This window comes from Oncorhynchus mykiss, chromosome 27 (genome assembly GCF_013265735.2).
Source record: "Oncorhynchus mykiss isolate Arlee chromosome 27, USDA_OmykA_1.1, whole genome shotgun sequence".
Lineage (NCBI taxonomy): Eukaryota > Metazoa > Chordata > Actinopteri > Salmoniformes > Salmonidae > Oncorhynchus > Oncorhynchus mykiss.
The window spans coordinates 19,052,662-19,079,920 of record NC_048591.1 but is presented as its reverse complement, the minus strand read 5'-3'; the positions used below and the strand labels follow the sequence as shown (position 1 = coordinate 19,079,920).

The 27,259-nt window shown below is 42.3% G+C and overlaps 1 protein-coding gene across 1 annotated transcript in view; it reads left to right on the top strand.

Annotated features, from left to right (window-relative positions):
- The window catches only part of LOC110507691 (trafficking regulator of GLUT4 1), a 32,748-nt gene extending 5,709 nt beyond the window's left edge, over positions 1–27,039 (top strand). Inside the window, exons 2-3 of the mRNA XM_021587844.2 lie at positions 24,058–24,184; positions 24,508–27,039. Of these exons, the coding sequence (XP_021443519.1) occupies positions 24,058–24,184; positions 24,508–24,518 (138 nt within the window). The 3' untranslated portion in view covers positions 24,519–27,039. The remainder of the gene's footprint in view (positions 1–24,057; positions 24,185–24,507) is intronic.
- The last annotated feature ends 220 nt before the right edge of the window (positions 27,040–27,259 follow it).

Below are 27,259 nucleotides of genomic sequence, written 5' to 3'. Positions count from 1 at the left end.
TATGTTTTGTATTGTAAAAATATCCCGAAGCTGCCTGTTGAGAACTTGTGTGTGTGTGAATATATATACAGTGCCTTGCGAAAGTATTCGGCCCCCTTGAACTTTGCGACCTTTTGCCACATTTCAGGCTTCAAACATAAAGATATAAAATTGTATTTTTTTTGTGAAGAATCAACAACAAGTGGGACACAATCATGAAGTGGAACGACATTTATTGGATATTTCAAACTTTTTTAACAAATCAAAAACTGAAAAATTGGGCGTGCAATATTATTCAGCCCCCTTAAGTTAATACTTTGTAGCGCCACCTTTTGCTGCGATTACAGCTGTAAGTCGCTTGGGGTATGTCTCTATCAGTTTTGCACAGAGAGACAGAAGAGGTGTAGTAACTAGAGAAGTTTTGGAGAGGGTTGTGTTGAAACTACAGAGACGGTACAGGGGTTCTAATAGCTCACGTTACACTGCTGTCATATTCAATTTCTTAAATACTTTTATGGTGCATATTGCTTTTTTGCTTTTACATTTACAGATAATTTCAAAAAAATATTTCAATAATATTTTAAATAATGTGAAAAGGGATTTGTTCTCTGCCCACTTCATTTTATGGATAAAGAATCTTCCATGAAAGATAAACAAATTAACAATGAAAATGAAATCAGGGTCCATATCATTTGGTTCAAAATAAAACAAAACATCAGAGTCTCTCAGATGAACATTAATAGTTGTTTATTTTAAAATAAAATCTTCTAACTCACTCCCAAATCCTCTGACATAAGAACAGTCCCAAAATGAATGGTCAAGAGTTTCTGGGTCACAACCACAAAATACACATTTGTTGTCAATAGCTATTTTAAATCTGTGTTTAATAAAGGTCTTTACAGGGTAGATTCTATGAATGAGTTTGTAGGATACTTCTTTCACCTTATTTGATATACAATATTTACCAGACAACAACAAAACTTTGTTCCAGTTCACTTGCCCTAGGGCTGCATTCCAGTACATTTTAGCAGAGGGAATAGTAACATATTGACCTAGTTTCCTTACATACATGTTATTACATTTATAGTTTAAAATGTAAATTCCTTCTAATTGTATTGAGGCTACAAAATCCGCAACAGTTGCACTTGGAGTATTGTTATACAGTATTCTCCTAAAAAAGGGATAGCACCTTTAGGGACAGCTCTAACAACAATTTGATACTCCTCAGGAGTGAATGTAACATTGTGTGTCCATCACTATTCAATAATTGTTTTACCCAAATAATGTTGTTGTCGAACCAGTTCTGGTAAAATAAAGACTTTTTGTATTTTTTGTCTTTATTATTCCAGATTGTATACCTATGAGGGGAAAAATTGTGTTTGTACATGAGGTTCCAAGTTAGAAGTACTTGTTTATGAAAGTTTGCAAGCTTAATAGGTATTTTACCCATATCAACGTTGCATTTGAGTAAGAATTCTAGACCACCAATCTGTTGGAATATTAAATTAGGGATGATATTCTAAATGCAATCCTTATTTCTTAAATAGTTTTGTATCCATTTAATCTTAAATATTATATTAGAGGTTTTAAAATCCAGAGCATTCAACCCTCCCTCACCTTGGGTGCTACATATTACCGCTTTTTTTAAATAATGAGGTTTATTCCTCCATACGAAGTTAAATCATTTAGTATCAACCATTTTAGTTACTGACAGAGGAACATCCAAGGAAAGGGTGGTATAAACTCATCTGGACAGACCTTCAGATTGTGATAAAAGTACACGCCCAGATAAAGAAAGATCTCTTAATAAACAGGAGTTAAATCTCTTTCCAATTTTCTCCACAATAGGAGAGAAATTTAAGTTGGCCCTTTCTTTCTGATCTTTGCTAACTTTAATACCAAGATATGTGATCACATCTTTTACAGGGATATTACATACTGAGTTTAAGTCACATCTTTTCAACCCAAATAATTCACATTTCCTAATATTGAGAGATAAACCTGATACATGTGAGAAGGCATTAATCCACTCAATAGCTTTCCTGACTTCATTATGATCTTTCAAAAGATATGATGGTGTCATCAACCAATTGTGAACATTTTATCTCTTTGCATTGTATCTGAATAACCGTAAAACTATCCCTATTTATATGAAAGTGCCATAACTTGTGTGACCAATAAAAATAAGAAAGGAGAAATTGGGAATCCTTGTTTAATTCCACATCTAATGTCAAATCTCTGTGAAGTTCCATGGGATAATTTAACAGAGCTTTTACTATTATTGTGTCTTAATTACACTTTGAAAATATTGACTAAAACCCCAAAATCGAAGAGTCTCAGAAATAAAATAATGTTCAACTGTATCAAATGCCTTGTAAAAGTCTACAAATAAAATAAAGATGTCTTCCAGATTCCAAGAACACAGGATGAGATGTTACTATCCTTTGTGCAAGCACTTCCAAGAGTTAATGAACAGTGAGCCTGGTGAAATTTGGGGAGCGCATCGTCAGTAGTGTACCTTTGGTTCCTAGGGTGTTTCGGCCTTTCACACTATACACCCTCCCCAAAGGCGGCCAGCGACAGGTTGATCAATCCTACGCTTGCGTCCCATTCCCAATTAGTCATAGGAGTTGCCTTGTTGATGATAGCCAACGTTCCCATGGGACTATGCATGGCAGGGGCATCCTCCTCCCTGAGTCAAGCATTGTTGACCGCATACCTCCTGGCCCTCTCACTTCGGGGCCCAGCTGGGGTCTTTCCTCTTCATCCAGAGCCACTGACTGCTGCCTTCTGCCGCCTCCGATACAGCTTTGATTGCCGAACGCTGGCTCTGGCCCTTAATTCCAAGGTCTCTAAGCAGTCTGGTTGTAGATGTTGCCACAAAACCTCTGCAGCCCACCTCCACTGGTCGGACTTCTGTGTTCCAGCCATGATGCCGTGCTTCGGCAGCTAGATTGGCATAGCGCAGATGCTTTCGCTCATAAGCCTCATCTACTGAGTCCTCCCAGGGTACTGTGAGCTCAATGATGAAGACCTTCTTGAGCGAACGGGACCAGAGCACCATGTCAGGTCTTAGGGTGGTGGTTGCGATCTCCGGAGGAAACACAAGTTGCCGGCCAATGTCAGCTAGCATTTTCCAGTCGAGGGCCAAGCGCAGCTGGTCTCGCTCTAATGGTGTCGAGCCGCGCTTCGGTGGTTTAGCCCCTTCGCGGACAAAGTTTGTCCGTAAGGGGTGTGATGCTGCTGGGGGTGGTAGGGAGTTGGTGGCAGCTCGCTTGTCCTCCAGGGCGGACGCAAGGTTTTTAAGGACTTGGTTGTGACGCCAAGTGTAGCGTCCTTGGGTGAGGCTTGTTTTACACCCTGTGAGAATGTGCCTGAGGTTGGCTGGCATGGAACAGAGGGCACAGTCCGGATCTTCACCATACCATTGGTGAAGATTAACTGGAGTTGGAAGGACGTCATATGTTGCTCTGATGGAGAAGCTCAACCGCCTCGCTTCCATGGCCCACAGATCCTTCCAGCTGATCTTCCTCTTCTCCACAATATCCCATCGAGTCCACTGTCCCTGTTTGGAAAGAGAGACTGCCTTGGCCCACCTTGCAGCCTCCTCCTGATGGCGTACTTCCTGCACTACCATCTTCCGCCGCTCTGGTGCAGTGGCCTTACTCCAAGCAGCACGGCTAGTTAGCCCAAGGCCTCCTCTCCCTTGCTGAACATGACCCACAATGTCAGCATGTCTGAGGGCTGCTGTTGCCTCCTGGACTGCTTTACCTGGCCTCCATTTGCGCCCAGTTGCCAAGGTCGGCGCGTTGTTGCTCACCACTGGGTCTCGAGATTCATTCAGTGTCATCTGGAGCCTGGTTTTTGAACACTTGAATTCCTCTGTTAGACTGGTGAGGGGCAGCTTGAGGACACCATCTCCATAGAGGCCTATGGTTGTAAGGCATCGTGGAACTCTGAGCCACTTCTTTAAGTAGCCTGTGACTCCTCTTTCCATCTTCTCCACTGTTGAGATTGGAACCTCATACACTGCTAAGGGCCACAACACCCGGGGTAGGAGACCAAACTGCAGACACCAGGCCTTTAACTTTCCAGGTAGCTGGGTGTTGTCGATGAACTGTAGGCTACTACTGATGTCTTTGCGCAGCTGTTGCACCTGGTCTTTGTCCTTCAGGCTTGCATCATACCACCTTCCAAGGCTTTTTACCGGCTGCTCAGACACTGTTGGGATTTGGTCATCTCCGATGCAGAATTTCAGGTCAGAGAGTACTCCCTTCACAATCGAGATGCTGCGTGACTTGGATGGTTTAATCTTCATACGGGCCCAGCTGATGTTCTCCTGGTGCATGGGACAGTGGTGGTCAATGTTGTAATGTCGTCCATGTAGGCTCTGAGTGGAGGGAGTTGGAAACCAGAGTCGACTCGCTGTCCACCAACCAACCCATTTTGAAGATCTGATGATAACCTCCATTGCCATTATGAATGCCAATGGAGAAATGGTACATCCCGCCATTATACCTACATTCAGGCACTGCCATGAGGTGGTGAACTCTGAGGTGGTGAAGCAGAACTGCAGATCCTGGAAGTACGACTTCACCAGGGTTGTGATGGTGTCCGGTATGTGGAAAAATCTGAAGGCAGACCACAGGAGTTCATGGGGCACAGAGCCAAATGCATTGACGAGGTCGAGAAAGACTACATGGAGGTCCCTTTTTTAAACCTTGGCCATTTGGATCTGGTGCCAGATCATGCTGGAATGTTCCAAGCAGCCAGAGTACCCTGATATTCCTGCCTTCTGTACAGATGTATCGACGTACGCATTCCTTTACAGGTACTCGGCCATCCTCTGGGCAATGACCCTAAAGAAGATTTTACCCTCGACATTCAGTAAGGAGATTGGGCGGAATTGGCTGATGTTCAATGCATCCTTCTCCTTAGGGATCAGGACCCGCCTGCCCTACGCCACACTTTGGGTATTGTCTTATTTTTCCAAGCTGTTCTCATAAGCCTCCAGAGGAACCTCAGGACGTCTGGTGCGATCTTATACACTTTGTACGGGACTCCATTTGGCCCCGGGGCTGATGCTGTTCTTGCCCGTCGAACTGTGTTTTCCACCTCTTTCCATGTCGGAGGGCTGGTCTCAATATGATGTTCCGGGGGTTCAATGGGTGGGATATCTGATGGGATGGCCAGATGTTCATGTCGCTTTGAGTCAAAGTTTGTTGTTCTCAGGTGCTCCTCTAGGTCTTTCTTTGTTGTTTTTAGAGCTCCACTTTTTTCCTTCGTGAAGTTAATTTTAAGGAACTTGAAGGGATCTTTATAGAATCGAGTTCTAGTTTGTTCTTTCTTCCTTCTGCGTTTCCGTAGGTTCTCTGCTCTGCGGAGGGATGCCAACCGGGTTTTGATATCAGCCTGAAGTGCCTCTATGCCCTCCTTTTCCACTTCCGAGGCCTTCTTCCACTGTTTCTTAAGCTGTCGCCTTTCTTGAACGAGGCGCTTGATTTCTTGTTGCCTCCTGGAAACTGGTGGGGTTGGAACCTTTCTCCCGCCCTTTGCCTCTTCCACTCCAAATCTTTCTGTCCCGTACTCATAGATAATGTCCCCCATCCTCTCCAACTTCTTCTCCACTGTGCCTCGAAGTTTCTCGAGGGTCAAGGTAAGGTCAGTATTCACTGTTTCCCACAACTTCTTGTCACTGGCGCCAGGCCACTTCACATACGGCCTGTGCCCTGGTAGTCTCCTCTCGACTGCAGGTCTGGGAGGCTCGGTGAGTTCCACTCCTGTTGTTGGTTCCACCTCAGTTGTTACTTCGGTGCTTGAGTTTACGTCCTCCATGACAGTGGTACTGATGCACTGCAAACTATGGTTTGCGTCCAGTTGCTGTGCTTCATTCGACTGATTTGATCGCTTTCGCAGAAAGTAATCAATGCGAGGCCTCTGTCTCTCTTTACCCAAACACCCCTTCTTCCCCTGGTGGATCCTCAACCCATGGTGTGATGTAACTTTCCTCCAACCACAGACACATACCTGCATCTGTTTGTGGCCCGCTGTTGCAGCAGAACTTGTGACAGTTGCTGTGGTGTTCTCTTGTGCTGTGCTCTCATTACTCGTAGTCGTTTCCGGTCCAGTCGTTACCATGTTGTCAGCCGATGAGTCATCTTCCGCCCCCGCTCTCGCAGACTCTAGGGGTATTCTCGTATGTTGACTTTCTGTAGCTAAAGCGGGTGTTTCCAACATACTGCGAAGCATGGGAAACTACAGAAATGGGAAGCTACCCCATGACTGTCCCAGTGGGGTCTATTCCCTCCTGTCAGCCGTCTCTCCGTGCCGCCACAAGGACTTTCCCCTGTTGTCAGCTGATCTTTCTCAGCAGTCACTGGACAAGTCCAGATATTCAGATTCCAAGAACACAGGATGAGATGTTACTATCCTTTGTGCAAGCACTTCCAAGAGTTAATGAACAGTGAGCCTGGTGAAATTTGGGGAGCGCATCGTCAGTAGTGTACCTTTGGTGCCTAGGGTGTTTCGGCCTTTCATACTATACACCCTCCCCAAAGGCGGCCAGCGACAGGGTGATCAATCCTACGCTTGCGTCCCATTCCCAATTAGTCATAGGAGTTGCCTTGATGATAGCCAACATCCCATGGGACTATGCATGGCAGGGGCATCCTCCTCCCTGAGTCAAGCATTGTTGATTATGTTCCATAATGTGCTCATTGTAGTCTATCAAGTCCAATACTAGTCGAATATTATTACATACAGTGGGGAGAACAAGTATTTGATACACTGCCAATTTTGCAGATTTTCCCTACTTACAAAGCATGTAGAGGTCTGTAATTTTTTATCATAGGTACACTTCAACTGTGGGAGACAGAATCTAAAACAAAAATCCAGACAATTCCATTGTATGATTTTTAAGTAATTAATTAGCATTTTATTGCATGACATAAGTATTTGATCACCTACCAACCAGTAAGAATTACGTCTCTCACAGACCTGTTAGTTTTTCTTTAAGAAGCCTGCCTGTTCTCCACTCATTACCTGTATTAACTGTACCTGTTTGAACTCATTACCTGTATAAAAGACACCTGTCCACACACTCAATCAAACAGACTCCAACCTCTCCACAATGGCCAAGACCAGAGAGCTGTGTAAGGACATCAGGGATAAAATTGTAGACCTGCGCAAGGCTGGGATGGGCTACAGGACAATAGGCAAGCAGCTTAGTGAGAAGGCAACAACTGTTGGCGCAATTATTAGAAAATGGAAGAAGTTCAAGATGACGGTCAATCACCCTCGGTCTGGGGCTCCATGCAAGATCTCACCTCGTGGGGCATCAATGATCATGAGGAAGGTGAGGGATCAGCTCAGAACTACACGGCAGGACCTGGTCAATGACCTGAAGAGAGCTTGGACCACAGTCTCAAAGAAAACCATTAGTAACACACTACGCCGTCATGGATGAAAAACCTGCAGCGCACGCAAGGTCCCTCTGGTCAAGCCAGCGCATGTCCAGGCCCGTCTGAAGTTTGCCAATGACCATCTGGATGATCCAGAGGAGGAATGGGAGAAGGTCATGTGGTCTGATGAGACAAAAATCAAGTTTTTTGGTCTAAACTCCACTCGCCGTGTTTGGAGGAAGAAGAAGGATGAGTACAACCCCAAGAACACCATCCCAACCGTGAAGCATGGAGGTGGAAACATCATTCTTTGGGGATGCTTTTCTGCAAAGGGGACAGGACTACTGCACCGTATTGAGGGGAGGATGGATGGGGCAATGTATCGCGAGATCTTGGCCAACAACCTCCTTCCCTCAGTAAGAGCATTGAAGATGGGTCGTGGCTGGGTCTTCCAGCAAGGAGTGGCTCCGTAAGAAGCATCTCAAGGTCCTGGAGTGGCCTAACCAGTCTCCAGACCTGAACCCAATAGAAAATCTTTGGAGGGAGCTGAAAGTCCGTATTGCCCAGCGACAGCCCTGAAACCTGAAGGATCTGGAGAAGGTCTGTATGGAGGAGTGGGCCAAAATCCCTGCTGCAGTGTGTGCAAACCTGGTCAAGAACTACGTATGATCTCTGTAATTGCAAACAAAGGTTTCTGTACCAAATATTAAGTTCTGCTTTTCTGATGTATCAAATACTTATGTCATGCAATAAAATGCTAATTAATTACTTAAAAATCATACAATGTGATTTTCTGGATTTTTGTTTTAGATTCCGTCTCTCACAGTTGAAGTGTACCTATGATAAAAAATTACAGACCCCTACATGCTTTGTAAGTAGGAAAACCTGCAAAATCAGCAGTGTATCAAATACTTGTTCTCCCCAATGTATATGCCTGCTGTTCATAAAACCAGACTGGGTATCATCAATGATTTGGTCAAGACCTTTTTTAAGTCTTTCTGCAAAGATGGATGCAAGTAGCTTTCCATCATTGTTCATTAATGTGATTGGTCTCCAATTTTCTAACATCATAGAATCTTTGTTTAGTTTGGGTATTACAGAAATTAGGCCTTGTGTCATAGAAACAGGCAGGACCGCTAAATCAATTGCCTGAAATCATTAAATATAAATTCAATAATATCCTCCTGAAAATATTTATAGAATTCACTAATAATGACATAATTCCCTGGAGACATTCTCTTTTAACTTGCTGATACATTTTTTTATTTCATTGATATAAATCATTTCATCACAAGACTTTTAGAAGTCTTCATCTATGAATTTTGTATAGTCTTAGACAGAGTCTAGAAAGGCAGATACGTCACTAGTAGGACAGGCATTACTGGTATAAAGGTTACCATAGAATTCTGAAACATATTTTGAATATCTTTGGGGTTTTCATTTTCTTTGTTGTTTCTATATTAAGCTTATGAATAGATGTAAATTCAGAATTCTTTCTTTCTAAATTGTAAAAGTATTTTGTATTTTTTCACCTTCCTCCAACCATCTCCTTCTTGATCTTACAAATGCCCCTTTTGCTCTCTCTTCATACATTCAGTTCATTTCTAGTTGTAAAGATAATAACTGAGCCTTTCCTTATTCATCAAGGTCCTCCATAGAGATTAGAGAAAGTATTTCCTTAACAAGTTTCTTCCCTCAATCTTTTAAGTTCAGCCATTTATTTACCTCTCTTCATGGCTGTTTGTCTTATTTCATACTTCATTAATTCCCAATATTTCCCACAAGACTTAAATAGTGTGGCTTTCCTCCAATTGTCTTGTATAATATCTTTGGCATTCATCTTGAAATGATCATCTTCCAACAGTCTACTATTGAGTTTCCAATAATTCCGATTCGGTTTAACTTCAGATCCATTAATATTTAAAGTTATAAGAATATAACTTTATGATCAGTAAGAATTGATGGTTCAATTGACTACAGAATTATCTAAGGAATTAGAAATCAACCAGAAGTAAATTCTTGACTGTCTGGACATGTCCTTGTTTCGCCAAGTGAAGTCCTTTTTATCAGGACATTTAGATCTCCAAATATCGACTAATCCAAGACATAGGTTATTAAACTCAAGATTAACAATGCTGGATCTGTTAGGAGGGGGATATCTGTCAATCATCACATTAGATAAAGAAGTAAAATCTCCACCTAAGATAATTTGGATATCCTGAAATACACCTATAACTGTATTAATCTCTTCTTCAAATTCTTGAAAAAATATACTGTTGTTTTGTTTGTTGTTGGATGCATAAATATTCCCTAATAAAAACATTTCACTGTTGATATTCACTGTTAAAATTAACCAACGTCCAGAGTGGTGAGTCTTACAACTGATGACCTTTAAATGCACTTCTTAAAACTGCTACACCTGCAGAGTGGTTGATGCCATATGATAACCAGATATCATTACCCCATAGAAAGATTTTAAAAAAAGATTTTAAAAAAAGATCGGAAGAACAAGAATGTGTCTCTTGTAGAAAGTAAAAGTCTGCATTAAACCGTTTGCAATACAGGAAAATAGCCTTACATGCTGACCAGACAGGGCACGTCGCGTGTGCGAGCATCGCAAAATAAATGTAGAAATCCATGTTATTCAATTATTGCACTCACACTGCTTGCGCGCACCAACGAGCGTCTGCGTTGCCAAGGGCTGAAATAGAAGTCATTCCTATTTCTGACGCAGATCGCGCTGCAGGTCCTGCCTCTCCCATCTCCTCATTGGTTTATAAAAGCAGGTACCCACGTGCCATCTCCTCATTGGTTATACCCACGTGGGTGATTGAAAGACGAAATGTTTTGTCGGTTGTCGTGGTAATACTATGAAAGTGTAGATGCCAATCACCATATAAGTTAAAAGATGAAAAAGCCTGGAAGGAGGAGAGATGACTAGAAACGATTCGGTTGGCCGTTTTATGTGTGGATTAATTGTCGGTTAGAGGACCTTGTGCATTTCAGGTAAAATAACAATTCAATGTTAATATCCCACAACAAATTAGCTAGCAACAGCAAGCTAGCTAAATATGACAAATTAGCTAGCAAGTGCAAGCTAACTAGCTAAATTGCCATACATGTTTAATGCTTTCGACCTACCTGTGTGTCTTTATTGCGTTTGGTGTAGGGGGACAAAATTAATGTATGCACGATAGCGCACTATGGCGCATCTAGTGTTGTCGCAAACTTAGTTTTAGAGGTGAATAACTTGCAGAAAGTAATCAATTATTTTGGTAAACAAACTAAACCATATTCATACGGGGTTTTATGACCGTATAAATTACCCAGTGGTCATATTTGGGTAAGGAAATCCAATAATTCCTTCAGCTACCAAAACAAATGATCTGCACTGACCGACATCTTGCACGGAGCCCGTGACTGGCCTACATGTTGGTGTCTGTACTTACAGCAGGCTACATTTTATATGCTAGTGTTCTAATAAGACAAGTTTGGTCCAGGTAAAAGTGGCTGTAGCCAGGTGTGAAGAACCAGATTGGGCTCAGGTGTCTTCTATCTTTGGACTTGCAGACAAGTAGAAGACATTTCATTGAACCCTGAACTACCTCTGACTCAATGACATGGACAGCACAGAATAATTAACAAACATTTTTACAGAACATGGCAGTTCTGACAACAGTTCTCTCCAATAGACCCAGCATCCTAACTGAAGTCTTTGGCATTAACAACTGTTCCTCAGTCTCAGCAAAGACACTCCCAGTGAGACAGAGGGAGGGAGAGAAAGAGAGGGAAGAGAAGAGAGGGAAGGGGCAGAAACCAGAGATGGCCACTAACTCAATAGCAGGTGAGAGAAGTCAATTGAGCCTTTCTGCAGAGGGCAAATTTCAGCAGTTAGCCAGTTACGCAGCTCTGATAAACATCCTCTCAGTCCCGAGGGGAGCAAGCTTTGCACACTCTTGGCATTCAGGACAAAGAGTTTAATCTTGGCTTCATCAGACCAAAGTATCTTATTTCTCATGGTCTGAGAGTCTTTAGGTGCCTTTTGGCTAACTCCAAGCGGGCTGACATGTGTCTTTTACTGAGGAGTAGTATCCTTCTGGCCACTACCATAAAGGCCTGATTGTTGGAGTGCTGCAAAGATGGTTGTCCTTCTGGAAGGTTCTCCCATCTCCACAGAGAAACTCTGGAGCTCAGTTAGAATGACCATCGGGTTCTTGGTCATTTCCCTGACCAAGGCCCTTCTCCCCTGATTGCTCAGTTTGGCCAGGCAGACAGCTCTAGGAAGAGTCTTGGTGGTTCCACATTCTTCCATTTAAGAATGATAGGGGCCACTGTGTTCTTGGGGACCTTCAATGCTGCAGACATTGTTTGGTGCCCTTCCCCAGATCTGTGCCTTGACACTATGCTGTCTCGGCGCTCTATGGAAAATTCATTCGAGCTCATGGCTTGGTTTTTGCTCTGACATGCACTGTTAACTGTGGGACTTTATATAGACAGGTGTGTGCCTTTCCCAATCATGTCCAATCAATTGCATTTAGCACAGGTGGACTTCAATCAACTTGTTGAAACATTTCAAGGATGATCAATGGAAACAGGATGCACCTGAGCTCAACTTCAAGTCTCATTGGAAAGGGTCTGAATAGTTAACTATATCATGTATTTCATTTTTTGTTTGTAATACATTTACAAACATTTCTAAAAGCCTGTTTTCACTTTGTCATTATGGGGTATTGTGTGTAGATTGATGAGAACAATTTTTATGTAATTCATTTTAGAATAAATCAAATCAAATTTTATTTGTCACATACACATGGTTAGCAGATGTTAATGCGAGTGTAGCGAAATGCTTGTACTTCTAGTTCCGACAATGCAGTAATAACCAACAAGTAATCTAGCTAACAATTCCAAAACTACTGTCTTATACACAGTGTAAGGGGATAAAGAATATGTACATAAGGATATATGAATGAGTGATGGTACAGAGCGGCATAGGCAAGATACAGTAGATGGTATTGAGTACAGTATATACATATGAGATGAGTATGTAAACAAAGTGGCATAGTTAAAGTGGCTAGTGATACATGTATTACATAAAGATGCAGTAGATGATATAGAGTACAGTATATACATATACATATGAGATGAATAATGTAGGGTATGTAAACATTATATTAGGTAGCATTGTTTAAAGTGGCTAGTGATATATTTTACATAATTTCCCATCAATTCCCATTATTAAAGTGGCTGGAGTTGAGTCAGTGTGTTAGCAGCAGCCACGCAATGTTAGTGGTGGCTGTTTAACAGTCTGATGGCCTTGAGATAGAAGCTGTTTTTCAGTCTCTCGGTCCCAGCTTTGATGCACCTGTACTGACCTCGCCTTCTGGATGATAGCGGGGTGAACAGGCAGTGGCTCGGGTGGTTGTTGTCCTTGATGATCTTTATGGCCTTCCTGTGACATCGGGCGGTGTAGCTGTCCTGGAGGGCAGGTAGTTTGCCCCCGGTGATGCGTTGTGCAGACCTCACTACCCTCTGGAGAGCCTTGCGGTTGTGGGCGGAGTAGTTGCCGTACCAGGCAGTGATACAGCCCGACAGGATGCTCTCGATTGTGCATCTGTAGAAGTTTGTGAGTGCTTTTGGTGACAAGCCAAATTTCTTCAGCCTCATGAGGTTGAAGAGGCGCTGCTGCGCCTTCTTCACGATGCTGTCTGTGTGGGTGGACCAATTCAGTTTGTCTGTGATGTGTACGCCGAGGAACTTAAAACTTACTACCCTCTCCACTACTGTTCCATCGATGTGGATAGCGGGGTGTTCCCTCTGCTGTTTCCTGAAGTCCACAATCATCTCCTTAGTTTTGTTGACGTTGAGTGTGAGGTTATTTTCCTGACACCACACTCCGAGGGCCCTCACCTCCTCCCTGTAGGCCGTCTCGTCGTTGTTGGTAATCAAGCCTACCACTGTTGTGTCGTCCGCAAACTTGATGATTGAGTTGGAGGCGTGCGTGGCCATGCAGTCGTGGGTGAACAGGGAGTACAGGAGAGGGCTCAGAACGCACCCTTGTGGGGCCCCAGTGTTGAGGATCAGCGGGGTGGAGATGTTGTTGCCTACCCTCACCACCTGGGGGCGGCCCGTCAGGAAGTCCAGTACCCAGTTGCACAGGGCGGGGTCGAGACCCAGGGTCTCGAGCTTGATGACGAGCTTGGAGGGCACTATGGTGTTAAATGCCGAGCTGTAAATCGATGAACAGCATTCTCACATAGGTATTCCTCTTGTCCAGATGGGTTAGGGCAGTGTGCAGTGTGGTTGAGATTGCATCGTCTGTGGACCTATTTGGGCGGTAAGCAAATTGGAGTGGGTCTAGGGTGTCAGGTAGGGTGGAGGTGATATGGTCCTTGACTAGTCTCTCAAAGCACTTCATGATGACGGAGGTGAGTGCTACGGCGCGGTAGTCGTTTAGCTCAGTTACCTTAGCTTTCTTGGGAACAGGAACAATGGTGGCCCTCTTGAAGCATGTGGGAACAACAGACTGGGATAGGGATTGATTGAAAATGTCCGTAAACACACCAGCCAGCTGGTCTGCGCATGCTCTGAGGGCGTGGCTGGGGATGCCGTCTGGGCCTGCAGCCTTGCGAGGGTTGACACGTTTAAATGTTTTCCTCACGTCGGCTGCAGTGAAGGAGAGTCCGCATGTTTTGGTTGTAACGTTAAAAAAATGTGCAAAAGGGAAAGGGTCTGAATCTTGTATGACCACCAATGGGCAACTCATGCTGATCTGCAGGTAGAAAAGCAAGGTAGGCTTAACAGATGTAAGACAGCTGTACGGATAGCCACTGGTATTGAGGTTGCGGCTGGCAGACACAGAAGACGTGGAGTCAATTATGTGGAGTGGAGAGGCAGAGAGACGCAGGGCTATATTTTTTTATTGGCTGTGCAGGCCTCTCCAGCTAATGGGACTGACTGCTAGGCCCAAACTGGTATGGGCTTCAGTCTCCAGCCCAATGGATCTTTCTCTCTTTCTGTTTAGGTGTTGGAAGGGGGAGCCGTGTGTGTTTGTGTTTCTAAATGGCTAATTAGTCATCTTGTGCAGCTGCTACGTTGGGTAGATTTGAAGTCAGCGTTCCCTCAGAAAGCTTGGAAAGGACACCTGATGTTAACAGAAGGGGTGTGATACTGAATGTAGAGCAATGACAGTGCAGATACAGGAAAATGGGTATTCAGTGCTTAGGCAAAGCTTGACCGCAGTTAGAGGACTAAGGTATTAGATCATTTTGTATAGATAGACTCATAACATGCTCCAGCGATGTAGCAGAAATTTAGCCATTGCGAAGTAGGCCTACTGAAAGAGTACTACAAACTATTACATCGTACTACATTTTTTAACAAAATTTAACCTTTAATCTGGGCATTTTCAATGACAATTGATCAACAACATTTAACCTGGACATTTTAAATGGTAATTTTCCATTGAGCTTGCTTTTCAGTCCTGAACTACAGTAGGCTTAATCTGTCCTTTGGAAACAGAAGGGTAGAAACATTGTTTTCACCAATTTTACTTGGTCAGATCAGTGGTCTCTTAACATGGCGTCCTATAAGTTCAGGTACCAATCACAACAATTATGCGAATGGTAAATTAATTGCAAAAATCAAACCAATTGTTTTTAGACACAGTTGAAGTCGGAAGTTTACATACACTTAGGTTGGAGTCATTAAAACTCATTTTTCAACCACTCCACAAATTTCTTGTTAACATACTATAGTTTTGGCAAGTCGGTTAGGACATCTACTTTGTGCATGACACAAGTTATTTTTCCAACAATTGTTTACAGACAGATTATTTCACTTATCATTCACTGTATCACAATTCCAGTGGGTCAGAAGTTTACATACACTAAGTTGACTGTGCCTTTAAACAGCTTGGAAGATTCCAGAAAATGATGTCATGGCTTTAGAAGCTTCTGATAGGCTAATTGACATAATTTGAGTCAATTGGAGGTGTACCTGTGAATGTATTTCAAGGCCTACCTTCAAACTCAGTGCCTCTTTGCTGGACATCAAAAGAAATCAGCCAAGACCTCAGAAAAAAATGGTAGACCTCTACATGTCTGGCTCATCCTTGGGAGCAATTTCCAAACGTTCATCTGTACAAACAATAGTACGCAAGTATAAACACCATGGGACCACGCAGCCGTCATACCGCTCAGGAAGGAGATGTGTTCTGTCTCCTAGAGATTAACATACTTTGGTGCGAGAAATGCAAATAAATCCCAGAACAACAGTAAAGGACATTGTGAAGATGCTAGACGAAACAGGTACAAAAGCATCTATATCACAGTAAAACGAGTCCTATATCGACATAACCTGAAAGGCCACTCAGCAAGGAAGAAGCCACTGCTCCAAAACCGCCATAAAAAAGTCAGACTAGGGTTTGCAACTGCACAAAGATCGTACTTTTTGGAGAAATGTCCGGTCTGATGAAACAAAAACAGAACTGTTTGGCCATAATGACCATTGTTATGTTTGGAGGAAAAAGGGGGAGGCTTGCAAGCCGAAGAACACCATCCCAACCGTGAATCACGGGGGTGGCAGCATCATGTTGTGGGGGTGCTTTGCTGCAGGAGGGACTGGTGCACTTCACAAAATAGATGGCATCATGAGGATGGAAAATTATGTGGATATATTGAAGCAACATCTCAAGACATCAGTCAGGGGAAGTTAAAGATTGGTCGTAAATGGGTCTTCCAAATGGACAATGACCCCAAGCATATTTCCAAAGTTGAGGCAAAATGGCTTAAGGACAACAAAGTCAAGGTATTGGAGTGGCTAACACAAAGCCCTGACCTCAATCCTATAGAACATTTGTGGGCAGAACTGAAAAAGCGTGTGCGAGCAAGGAGGCCTACAAACATGACTCAGATACACCAGCTCTGTCAGGAGGAATGGGCCAAAATTCACCCAATTTATTGTGGGAAGCTTGTGGAAGGCTACCCTATTGTATTTAAACTTCTGACCCAATGGGAATGTGATGAAAGAAATGAAAGCTGAAATAAGTAATTCTCTCTACTATTATTTTGACATTTCACATTCTTAAAATTAAGTGGTGATCCTAACTGACCTAAAACAGGGAATTTTTACTAGGATTAAATGTCAGGAATTGTGAAAGACTGAGTTTAAATGTATTTGGCTAAGGTGTACGTAAACTTCCGACTTCAACCAATAGAATGTGGTTAAGATCAGTGATATTTTCAGGGACGTAACATATAACTAAAGTTGTTGAATGAGGTGTTTCAGTGAACTCTTACACACCAGGGTTTCCTACCCCTGCCCTGACCTTGGGCTCTGTTCCAATACTGTGGAAATGTATCCTACTGTCCTTCCTCCCTTAAAGTGGTCACTAATCTGATGTGACTAGATTGGTAGAAATTAGGTCGTAGTGGAACTCTCAATCTCGCCTATCAGATCATGTTAGATCAGGGATTACTTCAAGGAGGGGGGGGGGGGGATGGGGGGCGGGGGAGGAAACATTTTAGAGTTATCTGAATACACACGGGCACGCACACACACACCAGGGTTGGGCTCAATTCGAATTGAAGGCATTCAATTCAGGAAGTGATTTGAATAAAAATTGCTTCTACTTTTCAGTTCATTGAGAAGTCATTGAAAATAAATGCCCTTTCTTCGATTATTTAATTGTAATTTTAGTTTACTTCTTGAATTGACTGCCTTCAATATGAATTGAGCCCCAACCCTCATGCACACACGCACGAACACACACTGTCCTGGCAGGCCCTCCCTACAGTACAGTAGATCTCCTCTCCTCCAGGCTAATCCCATCCCTGCAACCACACTCCTCATTATTAATGACAGCAGCAGGCTGGAGGGAGGGAGAGCACTTTTTTAGAGACTCACAGCTCTCCACCTCCTCCCTCTTTCTTTCCCTTTCTTCATCGCTCTCTCGCTCTCCATCCTCAACTGCAGTGGGAACAACTGCAGAGCTGGGGAGGGGATGTGTGTGTGTGTGTGTGTGTGTGTGTGTGTTTGTTTATCATGTGGGCTTACCGGGTTGTGCTGCAGAACGACAATCACATATGTGGGACAAGAGGCCAGGTTTTTGCTGAATTTCACATTCATCAGGAAAATATGAACAAGTCTTCCTAGGGCTGTGGCGGTCACGTCATTTCGTCAGCAGGTAATTGTCACGCAAATAACTGTTGTTCTTACGGTAATTGACCGTTAATGAACATAAACACATTTAGCATCTCCTGGCTTCCACATAAGCCTTGTCTAATAAGTCCATGTAATATAGCCTACACCTTCACAATAAATTCATTATTTAATTTAGATAGGTCTAAAGAAGCATGATATGAAGAAAATGTAGTCTATTTCAGAAGAAAATAATAGTATACTCTGAGTTGTCCTGATGTGGCTATGCCAAATGGCTGTGGGCTACACTAGTTCATTTAGCAGACAAGATTTGCTCATAATTCTGTGGCATTTTTTTAAATATTATTTTGTAGTATAAATAATACAATAGAACAATGCTGAATAAAATATACATATTTTCTCCAAATGATTTGAGGGAGTGCGCACGTGCGGCTATTCTGTGTTGAGCGGTTAACAAAGAAACAGGTACTCTTATATGCTTCATTTAGAGTTATTTATGTAACTTTAGTTGTTCTACAAACGTTGGGCTATATGTTTAGATTTCTAATACATTGTAAGGCTGCATGATGAGACTCGAATGATGATTTGAAAAAAATCACTTGAAAGGCTGTACACACTCAAATAGTCTCTCATTCACAATTTGACAAGCACCTGATAATGCTTCGAATTTCACGGCGGCATCCCCTTTGTGGCCGTAATGCACCCTAAAAAAAAGACTTTGGGGATGCAACTGCGCGGGTCCTTATCCAATTCCGAGGTGCATATTGAAAGAACGATTAGGCTATTTCTTCACATTATAAGCGCAGCAATGCGCACAAGATAGTAGGCTATAAGCGCGAATGTTCCATTAGCGGAAAACACCATTATCAAAGTGACCGCAAGTGCAATTATGCAAATAATGCTTTTATTATAGTGGTGCATTTTTATGGTGAAAATGATCTTCCTCAAACTCACACACCGCTTATATATGCCAATGGATTAATGTGCTTAATTTAAAGAAGTTATTTAGCCACTTTAGTTGTGATACAAACCTATTTAAAACATATAGGCCTATGGGCTAGTCTACATTATGTGTGTGACTATGATTAGAAAAGTCACAAAAAAAGGCATTGTTTTTTACGCTGGCCATTATTGACAAGTGACTTTTCTTGATTTAATCTGGTCTTTACATACACTAAATAAGGTATGTGTGACATTTGTTTTGATTTAGAATGGACCATTATCATGCACCTGTATTGAAACAGGGGCAGTGGGAAATATGTCATCTATGCACTTAAATAGCAAATGGAGGACGCTTTTCACATGGTTAATTTTCATGCCGGACAGGTAGTCTATACTCCTGTTGTAAATATAAGCAATGTGCTTAATATTAGGAAAGTTGAGAAATAAATATAGTAGGCCTAGCCTATAGAAAGCTGAGGGGACCCTCCTCTTTTTATTAGCAGCCATCACTCTGTTTTCTCACTCAATTTCATAGCCTATAGAAATGTTGCCAACATGAGCTCATGGGCTCTCATGAAGTGTTTGATTAGATTTTTGAAAACAGCATTGATGGTAGCGTGATTAGGGGACAATAGAGGGCTGAGTACCAGGCAGTTAGCATGTTTGGTAGGCTACTAACGACCATCAGCAGCATCAGAGCTTGGAGAAGCCTAATTACCATGACTAAACGGTCATGTGGAATTTGACTGCCTTCATGACTCGTGACTGCCGGTGTAGCGGTAATACAGTCACCGCAACAGCCCTAGGTCTCCCTCTCCCTGTAAATCAATACAACCGTCACCTCGACTGAAGGCTCCTTCTCACCTACCCCCAGCTACTAACACACACACCAGAACTTAAGCTAATTTCTCTTTCTGAGAATACAGCCGATTGGTTGGTGGTTTCTGACCCAGGCTGTTCTGACTGCCAGTGCACTGTGAGTTCCCACTGCAGAGACAGAGGCAGCGTGGAGACTCATGGGTACAGGGAGAAGGGAAGGGAGGAAGGACAGGAAAGGGGAGGAGGGGGAGGAATGAAGGGCACAGAGGAAATGAGGGATGAGAGGGAGAGAAAGAAGGAGGGAGGGGGAAGGGTAGGAGTGTTGCTTCCTGCAGTGATAAAAGTATAATCTCATCTATACCCCATGGACGGAGTCTCTCCCAGTGCTCCATCCCTCCCCCTCCTGTCTCCCTCCCTGTCCCTCCTCCCAACCCTGAGCATACAAACCTGTCATCCTGGGAGCTCTTCCTACACACACATAACAGGGGATAACCAGGGAAACACAATGGTTCAAAACTATTTCACAGAAACAATGGCTCGCTCACACAATGCTCTACAGTACCACTGAACTACAATGATGTTCTACCTGAGAACTAAAATCTGAACATGTCATGTTTGTGTCAAAGGCTCCAGCTTCATGAATATGCTCTATTGTACTGACTCAATGGTGTTTGAGTCACTTCGTGTATCAGTAAAATAGCTTGAGATGATTTCATTTTCAACCTGCAACTGCAACAAAAAGTGTGTCCAAATTGATTCGTGTTACACTGGCTTTAAAAGAGAATATCTACAGGAAACTGCCAAAATAAAGAAAACATTTGAGTAAATGAGGGATACAAAGCAGGTGCTTCCACACAGGTGTGGTTCCAGAGTTAAATAAGCATTTAACATCATGTTGTTGTCCATTATTTTGGCTACAATGACTAGAAGAAGAGGTTTGTGACTTTGAAAGAGGTGTCTCAAAGGGGCATAGGTCTTTTTTTATTTAACCTTTATTTAACTATGCAAATCAGTTAAGAACAAATTCCTGTTTTCAATGACGGCCTAGGAACAATGGGTTAACTGCCTTGTTCAGGGGCAGAACAACAGATTTTTACCTTGTCAGCTCAGGGATTCGATCTTGCAACATTTCGGTTACAAGTCCAACTCTCTAACCACTAGGCCCCAGGGGGTTTAAAGTGTGTGTGTGTGTGTGTGTGTGTGTGAGAGAGACCAGATCTTAACCCAATTAAACACTTTTGGGAGATTATGGAGCGGCGCCTGAGACAGCATTTTCCATCACCATCAACAAAACACAGAATTATGGAATTTCTTGTGGAAGAATGGTGTTGCATCCCTCCAATAGAGTTCCAGTTCTATGCCAAGGAGCATTGAAGCTGTTCTGGCGGCTCCTGGTGACCCAACGCCCTATTAAGAAAGTTTTTGTTGGTGTTTCCTTTATTTTGGCAGTTACCTATATATTATACTTTGATATCTGGGCTGTGCAATTTGCACATATACTGTTGTGTATATGCCTTTTTGATGTATTGGTCAACCATTGCAGTTGTTACTCATACCACAGAGCATATTGAAACAGTAGACTCTGTTACTGTACCAGACTGTAAATATAGTATCACTGGGCTAAGCAGAAAGAATGGGTTCATTTGAAGGGTTCTGTGCCGGATCAGTCCTGATGAAGACATACAGCATCAGAGGATGTTTTTAATATTCATAGCTAAAATAACAACAGTGTTGTGTTTATGATTATGATTTTTATTCCTCCTTGCCCGCTCTTAAACATAGCTATCACCCCGAGTTCTGAATTTTAATGAGGCTGCCGCTACGCACACAGCATTAAGCATAGCTAGTCGCTGCTCTAACATCAAGCATTATCAGTATTATCAAGGAGATGGGGAAGAAAGAGTCTAGAAGTGAGATCACCATTGTAGCAGAGCCCCCAGTCATCTCAGACATCATGGTTTAATAAAAACTAATTGAATTCAGCTATGTAATTTCCCCCCAGTTAGAATACTTTGAAACGGTGTCCTTTCATTCCTCCATTGTGTGGTTAAACCGATCTGACTTTAATATAAATGAAAACATAGACCCTCATAGAGGCCAGTCCAGCACCACGGACAGCAACCACATGCTTCTTGAAGTACTTTTGTTTCATGCTCAAATAGTATATCTGCAGTTAGCATTTTGTTGTTTTCCTATATCATTTTTGAGATGATTGGTTAGATTTTGGTTTATAAGCTGTTGGATGTGGTGATGACAGAAGCAGATAATACCACTCTAACCCAGTCTAAGAGGCTGAGGTTGGCCACTGAGTGTCGAGGAGATGCCTGTTGAGTAGAGATCTGTTTGCAACTATTGATCTTCATAATGCAGTATAGTGGTGTGTGTGTGTGTGTGTGTGTGTGTGTTGCATCCGTGGAAACAGTGAGGGGTTAATGGGAAAATGTGGTGTACTAGGGAAACCTGGGTAATTGCAACCTGGTGACATCATCAGAGGTTAGTTGTCTTTTGTGTCTCTTGGTCAGTCAGGAGGGCAGCGAATCAGGTCTCAACTATGGGATTTCTACTAGTCACTTGTCACGATCATCCAAAGAAAAATTAATGACTTATCAAGGAGATGGGGAAGAAAGTGTTTAGATAGATGGGGAAGTTCTAGGGAAGCCTGGGTAATTAAATGTATTTAAAAATGTATCAATCTACACACAATACGCCATAATGACAAAGCAAAAATAAGTTTAGTAATGTTTGCAAATGTATTCAAAATAAACAGAAATACCTTACTTAAGCTTTCAGACACTTTGCTATGAGACAAAATATTTTGCTCATGTGCATCATGTTTCCATTGATCATCCTTGAGATGTTTCTACAAGTTGATTGGAGTCCACCTGTGATAGATTAAATTGATTAGACATGATTTGGAAAGGCACACACCTGTCTATATAAGGTCCCACAGTTAACAGTGCATGTCAGAGCAATAACCAAGCCATGAGGTCGAAGGAATTGTCCGCAGAGCTCCGAGACAGGATTGTGTCGAGGCACAGATCAGGGAAAGGGATCAAAACTGAGCCCGGACACACTGAGCAGTGAAGAAAGGCCTTGGTCAGGGAGGTGACCAAGAACCCGATGGTCACACTGACAGAGCTCCAGAATTCCTCTGTGGAGATGGGAGTACCTTCCAGAAGGACAACCATCTCTGCAGCACTCCACCACATGACAGCCCGTTTGGAGTTTCCTTTAGGTGCCTTTTGGCACTCTGACCATGAGAAACAAGATTCTCTGGTCTGACGGAACCAAGATTGAACTCTTTGTCCTAAATGCCAAGCGTCACGTCTAGAGGAAACCTGCCACCACCCCTACGGTGAATCATGGTGGTGGCAGCATCATGCTGTGGGAATGTTTTTCAGCTGCAGGGATTGGGAGACTAGTCAGGATCAAGGAAAATATGAATAAGTAAAGTACAGAGAGATCCTTGATGAAAACCTGCTCCTGAGTGCTAAGGAACTCAGACTGGGGCGAAGGTTCACCTTCCAACAGGACAACGACCCTAAACACACAGCCAAGACAACGCAGGAGTGGTTTCGGGACAAGTCTCTGATTCTCTTTTAGTGATCCAGCCAGAGCCCAAATTTGAACCCAATCGAACATATCTAGAGAGACTTAAAAATAGCTGTGCAGCAACGCTTCCCATCCAACCTGACAGAGCTTGAGAGGATCTGCAGAGAATAATGAAAGAAACTCCCCAAATACAGGTGTGCCAAGCTTGTAGCATCGTACCCAAGAAGACTCAAGGCTGTAATCGCTGCCAAAGGTGTTGACTACTTACGTAAATATGATATTTAATATTTTTTTACCTTCTCAAAAATCTGTTTTTACTTCGTCATTATGGGGTATTGCGTGTAGATTGATTTGAAAAAACTAACAATTTAATCAATTTTAGAAGGCTGTAATGTAACTTTCCGAATGCACTGTATAGTACCGTATAAAGCTGCCTTGTGTGATTTACAGTAAGGCCCACACTATACTATTCATCAACTTCAACCAATAACAACCTATAGGCTCTGCAGACTTCACATTTTCTATTTCATTTAACCTTTATCAAAGTTTGTCAATCAATGAATAGGCCTAAATGTAATTTTTAAATATTGGAAATACTTTGTACATCAAGAATAATCTCTTGGTCAAGTTGTTATCATAAAATGTTCAATAAAGTACCTGGCAAAAGGGTAAATAAATTACAGGTCTGCAATGATATGGTCCCAAATTCTGTCGAGCTGTAGGAAATCTCTGTTAGTGTTCGTGTTAAATTGCTTTTAGAGCAATTTCTCTGTGGATTGATGGACTAGCAGGTGATACATTTCACAGTGAAACACTTATCGAGACGGAGTGAAACGTCCAAATTCAATCATGTCCAAGGAATGTTTGAGAAAAAGTTTAAAGCTGTAAATTGCAGTTAAACCATATGTTCCAGTGAATCTCTGTATGGATTTAAGTGTTTCAGTTGTTGTAAGATTCATTTGTCCAACAAGAGCAGAAGTCATACAGACAGGAAATAAGACATCAGACTACAAGATACATGAGAGACAAATGATATCATAGTTCAAGATTTGAGTTCAAGTTCACAACTTGATTATAATTCTGACTAGGTCGCTCTGGATAAGATTGTCTGCTAAATGACAAATGTAAGAACTCAAATTGTGTCATGACTGTTGTGTCTCTGTGAGGGTGTAAATACACCTGGTGTTGTGTCTCCTCTCCTCTCTAGTCCAGAAACAGCCTGCAGTCGGGTGACATGGACGGAGCAAAGAGACTGGGTAAACTGGCTCGCCTCCTCAGTGTCGTTTCCATAATCCTGGGTATACTCACCATAGTCGTCTGTGTAACGGTCTCTGGTAAGTAATGCATGCACACACACCGCTGCAGTGCATAAGCACATGCACACATACTGCATAACAATTCCAAGGTAATATTTTAACATATATAAACCAGTCTGTCATCAATCACATTGATGACTGGATAGTGTGTGTGTGTCAGCTCAGCAAATTTCTGAGCTCTGTGTGGAGTGATTAAAGACTGCAGCTATAGCAGGCTGGCTGTGTGGCAAGGAGAGTAACCCTCCTGCTGTTTCAGCTACAGACCAGTCTGCCATACTGTAGGAATGACTGGACCCTTAACCTTTCTCTCTCCCCCTCCCCCCCTCTCTCTTCCCTAACAGTAACCAAGTGACCAGTGTATAGACCATGAAACAAGAGCACTGCTGCAAGCCAAGCAGAGGATGCTGCATGGGAAAAAAATCTATTCCGTTCCGATTCGGAGATTAAAAATAAGGCAAACAATTAAGAAGTTTAAAGAGTAGGAAATACAGTAGCAAATGAATGCAACACAAAATATCCAGATATGCATGCATTAGATTCCACTAACATTTGCTTGACGAAAAATAAAATCCTTCATATAAAAAGTGTATTTTAAAAGAAAGTTGGACGGTTGACTTATGGTTTGAGGAACTCGCTACTCTCTGTGGAGTAAAAAAAATACTCTTAAATTTAAGGAGAGAGGGATGAACAGAGGAATGACGTGATAAACTTTTCTGTATCAAGAATGGAAGGAGACCTTGAAAATGAACTCCAAGCTTTGGACTACAAACGTCAAGACAGTTGAATAATCATCTGAAAATATACTTGGTTGACCTGACCTCCTGGATTGAAAGCATATACAACTATAGAGATATAAATATATATAGATGAATATATCCATTTACACAACTTGTATAAAATGTATGTTGGGCTGAGCTGCGATGATTGAGAGACTGTTAAGTTAAGATGGCTGCCTCCTGGTATAGGTTGGCGAAGGATGTAATATTTGACCAAGGAACACAATTCAGAGATGTTTTTGAATTTATGTTGTTTATTTTGTAGATTTTTTACAACAAAAAAGAGACCACTTGACTGTAGATAGCCAACCTTTTTCATTTTGTTTGTGAATTCATATTTGTTTGTCTTGTGTTTTTACTTTGGGATCAAACATGCCAGGTGCTTAGAGACTTAAGTGAGTTGTACATAATTAGTGTTTCAGCCCTGTGTGGGTTGACTGTGGACTCCACAGAAACAGAATTACACCCCCCCCCCCTTTCCCCTGCCTTGCTGTGGGAGGGGTCTGACTATATCAATGTGCATGCCTACCCTCCCCATCCCTCCAACCCCTCTCCAAACATCCATGCCAGAGCATGGGCATACGTCTGAGGATATGCAATTTGTCAGAACAATCAATCACTCTCCCCTTACCCACGGACCCCCTAGCTCCACTCCAAAATACAACCCACCCTACTCCAGTACCTTGTTTCATTACCTGGGACTGTTAACATAGCTTGTTTGACTGAATGCATTTTGTAGTACGACAGAGACCAACATAAATCCTTAACCTATTGCCACCCTGCTGTATCAGTATGACGTGTATTTATATGAAGAATATATATATATAAATATATATATATGTGCAATATTATATAGGCATGCTTAGGACTAAACAGTACCCAGGTTTTTGGATGCCACTGTAAGGACCTGCTGTAATGTTAAAGGAACATTGTTTTGAGGTTTGATTGATTAGCAGCAGTTCTCTCTGCACATGTACTGTAACACACCAATCTGTCTGTATTCAAATGTGCCACTATGCCATCTGGAATAAGTCAGTGTTCAGATTCCACTACGGTAACACAACAAAGGACTGTTACATTGACACACTTCAGATGTTTACTACAAGGTCATAACACCTCTTATAAAACCTTCATAACACCTCTTATAAAACCTTCATAACACCTCTTATAAAACCTTCATAACACCTCTTATAAAACCTTCATAACACCTCTTATAAAACCTTCATAACACCCTTGTTTGGACTTATATTCATGTTTTTATTACTACTCATAACATTCTCCTGAACTCCAATTAGATTTCAATACTTTAAGTTGGCCAATGGTTCTTGATTCCACTGCTTGTATTATCAAGAGCTTATGTAGGTGTTAGCTGCACAAATGAGACCAAAGAGAGAATTATATGATAATGATTTGATTGCATTTATTTGGCCTGAATTTAAAATCTTCAAAGAGATCTAAAATGATTGATAAAGAACCTGTAATTGGTGAAATAGGTCATCATAACATTTGAGATCTCCTTTAGAGGATTCAAACTATGAACACATATTGCTACTGTAGCCACAGCGTGCTTCACTAGACAGATGGGCTGAAGATCCCTGTCTAAAGAGCTCTAATGCTCGTCTTTGGGCAACAGGCACACCTCAGTCTGGAAACTTCTCACACACTCCTAAAGTGCTTTTAGAAACCTGACTTTGGGGAGAAAGTAGATGGCTGCTCTATGTCATACAGTAAGAGCAAATGGCAGAGAGAGAGAGCGAGAGAGACCCCAATCCAGCAGGGGAAATTCAGTGACTCAGTCTGCCATCAAAGACACAAAATTCAACTTAAGACACATTTTTATGGTAATTTGTCTATCACATGAAATAGTTCCCACTCACCTTCCGCACTGTTCTATCACATTCTCTGACCGTCTGTCTGCTGCGAGATGCATACGTGCTGTTCTGTGTCAGTAAAACAGTGACTTTCAAAATCATGTCTATTTTTTTTATGTCCAGATTTTTTCCCCTTTTGGATAGCATATGTATATGCTGGTTTCCATCTCTATTGTGAACTTTCTGCACGTCTGGAATAAACGTTACCATGCATGGTCTACGATGAGTTGGAGTGATTTATGTTGGTGTGTTGTGTGTTGAAGGACAGTGTATGACAGAGGAATGGTCTGAGGGGAAAACTGCTGAGTAGTGTGTGAGAAGGAGAGTAAGGGGTCAGACAACCTGCCTTTGAAGTGGCATCTGGGGTAAAGCTGCAGCAGCAGCTCCACTGACATAATGATCAAAGTCCATGTCCCTGTCTGGAACAGAGAAAGATGTAGAGCTAA